General features: G+C 38.9%; 2 protein-coding genes across 2 annotated transcripts; both read right to left on the bottom strand.

Annotated features, from left to right (window-relative positions):
• Positions 1-250: 250 nt before the first annotated feature.
• On the bottom strand, positions 251-2,026 carry LOC308695741 (extracellular superoxide dismutase [Cu-Zn]-like). Its single transcript, XM_081373927.1, has 2 exons — positions 1,815-2,026; positions 251-1,042 (listed from the first exon to the last, which is right to left on the bottom strand). The coding sequence occupies exon 2, from the start codon at positions 1,025-1,027 to the stop codon at positions 389-391; it is 639 nt and encodes a 212-aa protein (XP_081230053.1). The 5' UTR covers positions 1,028-1,042; positions 1,815-2,026; the 3' UTR covers positions 251-388.
• A 4,951-nt stretch (positions 2,027-6,977) lies between these two features.
• Positions 6,978-8,712, bottom strand: LOC308696040 (extracellular superoxide dismutase [Cu-Zn]-like). Its single transcript, XM_081374385.1, has 2 exons — positions 8,499-8,712; positions 6,978-7,745 (listed from the first exon to the last, which is right to left on the bottom strand). The coding sequence occupies exon 2, from the start codon at positions 7,728-7,730 to the stop codon at positions 7,095-7,097; it is 636 nt and encodes a 211-aa protein (XP_081230511.1). The 5' UTR covers positions 7,731-7,745; positions 8,499-8,712; the 3' UTR covers positions 6,978-7,094.
• Positions 8,713-10,682: the final 1,970 nt, after the last annotated feature.

Here is a 10,682-nt window from a genome sequence, read left to right as displayed (position 1 = left end):
CTCGTTTTTTCTTCCTCTCTCTCTATCATTCAGCCACGCCCTTCCTCTCATAAATTGCGTCATACGTCAGTACGTAAATCAGATATTAAACATTAAATAATATTATATATAATTATATAACTATATACATACAGATGAAAACACTGTAAAGGCGCAGACTAAATAAAATATACACATTATAATGTAAAATAAACATTACTTTCAAATTTAGTTTCTTTAGGCTCACCGGGCTACACTCTGAAAAGACCAAGAAAAAAAAAACATGGGAATTTTCAGGTTATGAAATATACTTTAATGTAGGACACATACAAAGAATACACAAGGAAAACCATGATTATCCTATTTGAATCTGCCCTTCCACCATATCGGACTCCCTCATCTTTGACTCTCAGTGCCTTCCTCCACATTTTTTCTTGGGGAGCACTTCAGTCTTCTGCCACAGACTTGGAGTAGTAATACCAATCACACCCAAAGCAATTATCTGTCCAGCACACTCCTTATCTGAATCCATTCCCAGATCATCCTCCTTCTCATGAACCACCACCGCACGTCCCAGAATGGAATAAGGCCCAAAGAGCTTGGCGCCTGGAAGCGTCAGGAACTGCCTTATAACTCCTTTCTCGGAAGCGAAGTTGCCCAGGTCTCCAGGATGAGGGTGGTCAACGCCGTTTGGATTATAATGAGGACCAACAGTGATGCTGCCTTGACTGAGGTCTCCATACTGATGGATGTGCACGGCACGCTCTTGAGGATCGATGGCAGGCAAACCACGGAGGTTGATTTTCACTTCTAAATCTCCATTGGGGAAGAGCTGCTTGAAGAGGATTTGCCCAAAGATCTTTGGCTGGTTACGTGGCAAATTGGGGCTGGGAGTTACTTCACAAGTGGCATAGATTGTGTTGTCGAACTCCACGACTTCCGGCTGTGGAGCTTGGGCAGGCAAACAAACTGGATTTTTGGAGAACTCTCCTCCTTGTATATGCAGCACCAGCAATATCAGAGGGAATATTAGGATGATTTTCTCCATGTTGATCTTTAAAGCCTACAATGAAGAGTGGATTCAGTGAAATCATGCCGTTTGGTTTAAGAATGTAATAATTTTGATAAAAAGTCAAAGCTTTGAGAATTAAAAAAAAAAAAAAAAAAGGCAGATTATTGGTATTGGATGTGTACCTGTAGTATCTTGAAAGTACAATAATGATAAAAAAAAAAAAAAAACCTGTAGGTCCACTTGCAGAGAATAACACTGATGAATTATAAAAAGCCACTTAAGTGTACACACCGTACACTTTCATAAGTGTCACACCTGCCAGCCAAAGTGCCTATGATAGCCACCAGGTGGATGTAATCACACTAAAATGAGTCCAGGCAAAGGTTTATGGAAATGGAAAAGGTCTAGGGAGAAGTGCCCTCTGGTGGCTATCATAGCGCTTCTGCTGGCAGGAGTGACATTAAATACATGTACACTTTAAACAATACAAGTAATTATGAAATGGATTACAAATGAAATGGATTACAAATAAAGATGTACTTCAGTCAAAGGACTGTTTAATATACAGTTAAAATATGCATAAACATGCAATTAAGTCTGAAAACATTACATTCTTGCCCTTAAGTATATATTTTTTATAGGTTTATTTTCAAAAATATGTACTCTTCTTTTTTAAGCATGCTAAAGTGTACTTTTTCACAAGGACAGATAAAATAAAAGACAATATCTATACTTTTGCTTAAACTAACATTTTTTAGTTGCACTAAATCAAGTCAGTTGATGGAGAAAAAAACACAAGCCTAAAACAGCAAAGGTGCGTCACCGTATAGCTGGAAAGCTGTCCTCAATCCGTGTGGAGCCTGAATATTGCAGTCACAAAAATACTACAGCGCTTAATCCGTGTGCAGTCCTGACCTGGGGTTGAGAGAATGTTCCTTTGCAATCACACTTTTGGCTGCTCTTTTAGGAACTCATGTTGAGCTACAAGTTAACCATGATAGTCTGTTAGTCACTAATTAACTTCACCTGTGTTTCATTTAGCTCCCTTTGTTTGCCTGTTTCTATATAGCACTCAGTTTATTCAGTTCTTTGTCTTGCATTGCACAATGTGTTCTCCAGTGTAGATTATCTCCATTGTTTTGTGTTTATTAAAAGAAGTACTGCTATAGATTCCTCTTCTCTTCATTTGTGACTCATTAATTCTTAGTGTACAATTCCACTTGACACCACTTCTTATAGCAGATATTCATCTCACATAAAGTGAATAGCTGACAGTTCTTCTTTTTCAAGAAACCATTTCTACAGACTCTGATGTACCAAGCCTGACAAGCCTATATTACACATGCAATTGGACTGTTATTTAATTGTCTTTGAAGGCAGAAGTAAACATTTCTGAGGGAATGATTCTTCTATGGCATCGATGTTAAAATCCCCTTTTGGTAGATTGAATGCAGGTAAGGTGGGACACTTTTTGTTAAACGTGTCATTTAGATACAGTACCTAGATGTTTATTTCTTTTTATTACTTTTGTTAACTTTAAGGTCCAACTTTAATATTTCATTTTGAATACAGTTGATATGTGTTATTTGCATGGTAAATACCAATAAAAATTTTGAGATCATGCACTCCAGACAAATTTGTTTTTAGGTAATGTGACCCATCCCTAATTTATCAAAAATGATCCTGGATCTTAAAATCACATGATTTATTAACACATCACACAAACATATTCCACAGCATATTTATCAGACCCAAAAGCACATAGATAGGCTATGGTGAGTAATACTCATCAGTTCACTCAATGCATGTGTAAAGTTCAAAACAACTAGAACATGTTATGTTGACATGAAATTTTATGAAATTTGAATATCAGATATCTTAATGAACTCTACAACATATTACAAATGGAACTACGACACATGCAACAACAAATAGGCTAACAAAAATTCAATACGAGGAAAATTTAAAACGGTAACCATATTGTAAAACTTTTTTCTGTCTGTTTTCTCTGAACACTGTAAATGAACTTAAATTGTGTCCATATTTTAAAGCGTTAAATTCTGCATCTACATTTTAATAATAATAATAATAATAATTTGTTACACTTATATAGCGCTTTTCTGGGTACTCAAAGCGCTCTACATGGAAAGGGGAATATCCTCAACCACCACCAATGTGCAGCATCCACCTGGATGATGCGGCGGGCAGCCATATTGGGCCAGAACGCCCACCACACACCAGCTTAATGGTGGAGAGGAGACAGTGATGAAGCCAATCAGTATATGGGGATGATTAGGAGGCCATGATGGACAGAGGCCAAGGGCAAATTTGGCCAGGATGCCGGGGTTACACCTCTACTCTTTTTCGAAGAACATCCTGGGATTTTTAAAGAGAGTCAGGACCTCAGTTCAAAGTCTCATTGGAAGGATGGTGCTCTTTGACAGTATAGTGTCCCGATCACTACACTGGGGCGTTAGGTCCCACATAGACCAAGGGTGAGCACCCCCTGCTGGCCTCACTAACACCTCTTCCAGCAGCAACCTGGTTTTCTCAGGAGGTCTCCCATCCAGGTACTAACCAGGCTTGCTAACCTCTTACAATAACAAAGATTTAGGTTGATGACGCATAAGCGGAATTATGGAACTTGTCGTCATGCCGAAGGATCTAATAATGTTTATGGATGAGTGAATACATTGATGTTTTTAACATGACTGTGGTATGAAGCAGGTCGCGATTGCTAATGAGAGACAGATTGCTAGCGCCACATGCGAGTCCCGCGGATATAAAGGAATAAGGAAATTTCATTCTATCGATCTACCCGAAAGTGCTGAATTAATACTCACACATAGCCCTTTTCCACCAGCATGAACCGGGTGCCAGTTCAGAGCCAGAGCTATTGCCAGTCCGGAGTTGGTTCGACTGACGAGCTCTCTAAGATCCGGTTTGCCTTTCCACAAGGCCAGAGAGCCAGATCTTACGTCACTGTATACATCTCATGTTGCCCAGCAATGCTAGCGTGGCAGCGGCAAACACAAACACACCAGGCTTGTTCGAGATGGTTCGGCTTCTCGCAGACCGATCGGCTCATGACCTCAAAGCACTGCGAAAGCGATCCAAAAGCACAAGGAGTCGTATGCTCTCCAAACACTCCCGCAGCTCCGATCGGTCCGTGCTGCTCCGATGCATCTCGAACAAGCCTTCCATCAACAATGGAGGTCGTTGCGATACTATTGATGCTCATGGCTTTGCGAACCTACATCGGCATCCAAACACGGCGAATCCAACGTGTTCGTGCAGCTCGCCGTAACTTGCATAGACGGAGATTACAATCAAGCTGCTATTAGCTCGATTAGCTGCTATTTGAAAAATGGCGGTCACAAGTTTCTGTTCGTCTTGTTGGTCACGGTAACCCCGCCCCGAGCCCCGAGTGCAAGCGGTTCTTACTTCTAGACCAGCAATGTTTTGGTGCTACTCAAGAACCACTTTTCCTGGTTCAGGGCTGGTGCTTTGGGTGTGGAAAAACAAAGAACCGATTTGAAAGGCTCTAGCTCCGAACCAGCACCAGCACTGCCTTGGTGGAAGAGGGTTAACAAGTCAGTTTATTTGGCGAATTAAACTTGTGAGGTAACGCAGCGCTGTTTCACTTGGTCTACACTATCACACTAAACTGCATTTGAGTGTGTTGAAAGTTGTAATGTTATTCTATATGTTTGTTTGTCTGTATGAGACTAGCAGTAAGCTAGATGAACATTAGAATAACATACTGATCATATTCTAGCATTTCATCATGTTAAGCTGTATAACATTGATTAGTTTTATGCACATTTGCTCACCTGCCTAATAAAGTGCTCTTTGATACCAATCTTTCATTTGAAAGTCACGTGTCTAGTATCTGTAAAACCGCATTTTCCATCTTAAAAATATATCTAAATTATGTCATATGCTTTCATTGACAAATGCGGAACAATTAGTTCATGCGTTCATGACGTCAAGGCTAGATTATTGTAATGCTCTACTGGGTGGTTGCCCTGCACGCTTAGTAAACAAACTACAGCTGGTTCAAAACGCAGCAGCTCGAGTTCTTACTAGAACCAGGAAGTATGACCATATTAGCCCAGTTCTGTCAACACTGCACTGGCTCCCTATTAAACATCGCATCAATTTTAAAATATTGCTGATCACGTACAAAGCACTAAATGGTTTAGCTCTGCAGTACTTGAGCGAGCTCTTAACGCATTATAGTCCTTCATGTCTATTGCGATCTCAAAATTCCGGCCAGTTAATAATACCTAGAATATCAAAATCGACTGCTGGCGGTAGATCCTTCTCCTATTTAGCACCAAAACTTTGGAACAGTCTTCCTAACATTGTCCGGGAAGCAGACACACTCTGTCAGTTCAAAGCTAGACTAAAAACACATCTTTTTGAGCTAGCATTCACATAATACATTATAGACTTTTAAAATTTAATGTTAGGCTGCATAGATTAGGTCAGCCGGAACCGGGAACACTTCCCATAAATCCTGATTTTCCTCGTTACATCATAAGAAGAATGGCATCTATGCTAATTTTAGTGTCTTTGTTTATCCTGAGGTTTTCCCACAGCCGGCTGGATCCAGGCCGTATCCTGATCTGACGAAGGACCTTCGCCTGGACCCGATGACAACGCTGTGCTGAAGTGCCAACTAGTCTCTCCCTATGGAGGATCCCTTTCCCACTCTACAGATAAAGCGTCATCGGGAAAATTCAATTCGCAACCTACCCCGAAGAGACAAATAAAATAAATTCTGTATTAAAATTTATAAGGAAAGACCAGTACTTTGTTTAGGCTTGGTTTGTAGTGAATTCCAAACCTGCGCACATATAATCAAACGCACATAACTATAGAACCAATTCTTAATGCGCATGTGAACGCCATCAGCGTTTCTCACCGGTTCGCGTTTAAAGTCTGTGTAGAAAGAATGGTTTCGTCTTGGCGGCCCCTAATTTAATAACAAATTATCATTGCGATGGAAGCGAATCAATCAAACTAACTTTAGCTGTAAAATAACTTTATTAAAGAACCGCTGTAAAGCCATAACAATCTCTACCTTAAATTATACGTTTATCTCTGTAAAGCTGCTTTGAAACAATCTACATTGTTAAAAGCGCTATATAAATGAAGATGACTTGACTTAAGTTGAAGTTTGTCACGGACGTGGAGCTCTCGGCACCTCGAAAACACCACGACAATATTGATCCTCGTTTTAGTTCTCCTTTTGTCCCAAAGTCTGCTTGCCATGGTCCATAATGTTTGAACGAAACAACTCCAGGAGCGTGCAGCTAGACGTAACGTGTCTGTGGCAAAGGTTACTATGGCAGTACGAGCGGAAGTGAACATGGACGAGCCATTATTTAAAATTGGAATTTCTCTGAAATTAAAAATTTTTGGGAACTTTTGGGATACTGGAAGTACACAACTGCAGGAAATGCATCACACTTTGCAAGTGAGTTTTAGTTATTTTATTACAAAAATCTTACATATTGTCACTTTAAACACTTTACAAGAAAACCAACACATTTTAAAATAATTTTTGCACTTTGATTCCTTGTTAACTGTAGTAACAAACTGTCAGAATAATATACCCATTTGTTGACATTTAGCGAGAAACCTTATAATTTAGAAAATAAAATCTTATGTCAGAGGTTATGTCTACCTTCAACAATAAGGGTGTCTTCCCTTGAGATGTAGCCACACCCTCCAGTGTCATATTGCAGCAACCAAAACCATTTGATCATTTAAAGAAATAGTGTATCTTTAAAGGCCATTGTCATGCTCCTAAAGTGTTAACCCATTGAGCACAGTAAATCAAACTAAACGGCCCACTTTACCTGCATTCACCCTACATTTGTTTTTAAGAGTACATTTGTTTTTAAGAGTGCATTTACTATTGGAAGCTATGGCCAAAAAGCCTCTGAAAAGACCAAGAAAAAAAAACATGGGAATGTTCAGGTTATGAAATATACTTTAATGTAGGACACATACAAAGAATACACAAGGAAAACCATAATTATCCTATTTGAATCTGCCCTTCCACCATATCTGACTCCCTCATCTTTGACTCTCAGTGCCTTCCTCCACATTTTTTCTTGGGGAGCACTTCAGTCTTCTGCCACAGACTTGGAGTAGTAATACCAATCACACCCAAAGCAATTATCTGTCCAGCACACTCCTTATCTGAATCCATTCCCAGATCATCCTCCTTCTCATGAACCACCACCGCACGTCCCAGAATGGAATAAGGCCCAAAGAGCTTGGCGCCTGGAAGCGTCAGGAACTGCCTTATAACTCCTTGCTCGGAAGCGAAGTTGCCCAGGTCTCCAGGATGAGGGTGGTCAACGCCGTTTGGATTATAATGAGGACCAACAGTGATGCTGCCTTGACTGAGGTCTCCATACTGATGGATGTGCACGGCACGCTCTTGAGGATCGATGGCAGGCAAACCACGGAGGTTGATTTTCACTTCTAAATCTCCATTGGGGAAGAGCTGCTTGAAGAGGATTTGCCCAAAGATCTTTGGCTGGTTACGTGGCAAATTGGGGCTGGGAGTTACTTCACAAGTGGCATAGATTGTGTTGTCGAACTCCACGACTTCCGGCTGTGGAGCTTGGGCAGGCAAACAAACTGGATTTTTGGAGAACTCTCCTCCTTGTATATGCAGCACCAGCAATAGAGGGAATATTAGGATGATTTTCTCCATGTTGATCTTTAAAGCCTACAATGAAGAGTGGATTCAGTGAAATCATGCTGTTTGGTTTAAGAATGTAATAATTTTGATAAAAAGTCAAAGCTTTGAGAATAAAAAAAAAAAAAAGGGCGATTATTGGTATTGGATGTGTACCTGTAGTATCTTGAAAGTACAATAATGATTAAAAAAAAAAAAACCTGTAGGTCCACTTGCAGAGAATAACACTGATGAATTATAAAAAGCCACTTAAGTGTACACACCGTACACTTTCATAAGTGTCACACCTGCCAGCCAAAGTGCCTATGATAGCCACCAGGTGGATGTAATCACACTAAAATGAGTCCAGGCAAAGGTTTATGGAAATGGAAAAGGTATAGGGAGAAGTGCCCTCTGGTGGCTATCATAGCGCTTCTGCTGGCAGGAGTGACATTAAATACATGTACACTTTAAACAATTCAAGTAATTATGAAATGGATTACAAATAAATATGTACTTCAGTCAAACAAAGGACTGTTTAATATACAGTTAAAATATGCATAAACATGCAATTAAGTCTGAAAACATTACATTCTTGCCCTTAAGTATATATTTTTTATAGGTTTATTTTCAAAAATATGTACTCTTCTTTTTAAAGCATGCTAAAGTGTACTTTTTCACAAGGACAGGTAAAATAAAAGACAATATCTATACATTTGCTTAAACTAACGTTTTTTAGTTGCACTAAATCAAGTCAGTTGATGGAGAAAAAAACACAAGCCTAAAACAGCAAAGGTGCGTCACCGTATAGCTGGAAAGCTGTCCTCAATCCGTGTGGAGCCTGAATATTGCAGTCACAAAAATACTACAACGCTTAATCCGTGTGCAGTCCTGACCTGGGGTTGAGAGAATGTTCCTTTGCAATCACACTTTTGGCTGCTCTTTTAGGAACTCATGTTGAGCTACAAGTTAACCATGATAGTCTGTTAGTCACTAATTAATTTCACCTGTGTTTCATTTAGCTCCCTTTGTTTGCCTGTTTCTTTATAGCACTCAGTTTATTCAGTTCTTTGTCTTGCATTGCACAATGTGTTCTCCAGTGTAGATTATCTCCATTGTTTTGTGTTTATTAAAAGAAGTACTGCTATAGATTCCTCTTCTCTTCATTTGTGACTCATTAATTCTTAGTGTTCAATTCCACTTGACACCACTTCTTATAGCAGATATTCATCTCACATAAAGTGAATAGATGACAGTTCTTCTTTTTCAAGAAACCATTTCTACAGACTCTGATGTACCAAGCCTGACAAGCCTATATTACACATGCAATTGGACTGTTATTTAATTGTCTTTGAAGGCAGAAGTAAACATTTCTGAGGGAATGATTCTTCTATGGCATCGATGTTAAAATCCCCTTTTGGTAGATTGAATGCAAGTAAGGTGGGACACTTTTTGTTAAACGTGTCATTTAGATACAGTACCTAGATGTTTATTTCTTTTTATTACTTTTGTTAACTTTAAGGTCCGACTTTAATATTTCATTTTGAATACAGTTGATATGTGTTATTTGCATGGTATATACCAATAAAAATTTTGAGATCATGCACTCCAGACAAACTTCTTTTCAGGTAATGTGAGCCATCCCTAATTTATCAAAAATGATCCTGGATCTTAAAATCACATGATTTATTAACACATCACACAAACATATTCCACAGCATATTTAACAGACCCAAAAGCACATAGATAGGCTATGATGAGTAATACTCATCAGTTCACTCAATGCATGTGTAAAGTTCAAAACAACTAGAACATGTTATGTTGACATGAAACTTCATGAAATTTGAATATCAGATATTTTAATGAACTCTACAACATATTACAAATGGAACTACGACACATGCAACAACAAATAGGCTAACAAAAATTCAATAAGAGGACAATTTAAAACGGTAACCATATTGTAAAACTTTTTTTCTGTATTTTTCTCTGAACACTGTAAATGAACTTAAATTGTGTCCATATTTTAAAGCGTTATATTCTGCATCTACATTTTAATAATAATAATTCGTTATATTTATATAGCGCTTTTCTGGGTACTCAAAGCGCTTTACATGGAAAGGGGAATATCCTCAACCACCACCAATGTCAAGTCGAAGTGTGTCACGGACGCGGAGCTCTCGGCATCTCGAAAACACCACGCCGATACTGATCCTCGTTTTAGTTCTCCGTTTGTCCCAAAGTCTGCTTGCCATGGTCCATAATGTTTGAACGAAACAACTCCAGGAGCGTGCAGCTAGACGTAACGCAGTCTGTGGCAAAGGTTACTATGGCAGTACGAGCGGAAACCAGGGATAAAGCGGATATTACGTCATTGACAGGCGACAAGTGAACATGGACGAGCCATTTTTTAAAATTGGAATTTCTCTGAAATTAAAAATCTTTGGGAACTTTTAGGATACTGGAAGTACACAACTGCAGGAAATGCATCACATTTTGCAAGTGAGTTTTGGTTATTTTATTACAAAAATCTTACATATTGTCGCTTTAAACACTTTACAAGAAAACCAACACATTTTAAAAATAATTTTAGCATTTTGATTTCTGTTAACTGTAGTAACAAACTGTTAGAATAATATACCCATTTGTTGACATTTAGCGAGAAACCTTATAATTCGGAAAATAAAATCTTATGTCAGAGGTTATGTCTACCTTCAACAATAAGGGTGTCCTCCCTTGAGATGTAGCCACACCCTCCAGTGTCATATTGCAGCAACCAAAACCATTTGATCATTTAAAGAAATAGTGTATCTTTATTTAAAGGCCATTGTCATGCTCCTAAAGTGTTAACCCATTGAGCACAGTAAATCAAACTAAACGGCCCACTTTACCTGCATTCACCCTACATTTGTTTTTAAGAGTGCATTTACTATTGGAAGCTATGGCCAAAAAGCCTCTGAAAAGACCAAGAAAAAAAACATGGGAATG

Source organism: Scardinius erythrophthalmus, assembly GCF_964197995.2.
Source record: "Scardinius erythrophthalmus genome assembly, chromosome: 9".
Lineage (NCBI taxonomy): Eukaryota > Metazoa > Chordata > Actinopteri > Cypriniformes > Leuciscidae > Scardinius > Scardinius erythrophthalmus.
Note: the sequence above shows the minus strand (reverse complement) of the source record. Positions and strands in the feature narration are given on the sequence as shown.

What these genes read in the sequence shown, in the direction of transcription:
- LOC308695741 (XM_081373927.1), bottom strand. Translation starts at nt 1,027, where the DNA reads ATGGAGAAAATCATCCTAATATTCCCTCTGATATTGCTGGTGCTGCAT.
- LOC308696040 (XM_081374385.1), bottom strand. Translation starts at nt 7,730, where the DNA reads ATGGAGAAAATCATCCTAATATTCCCTCTATTGCTGGTGCTGCATATA.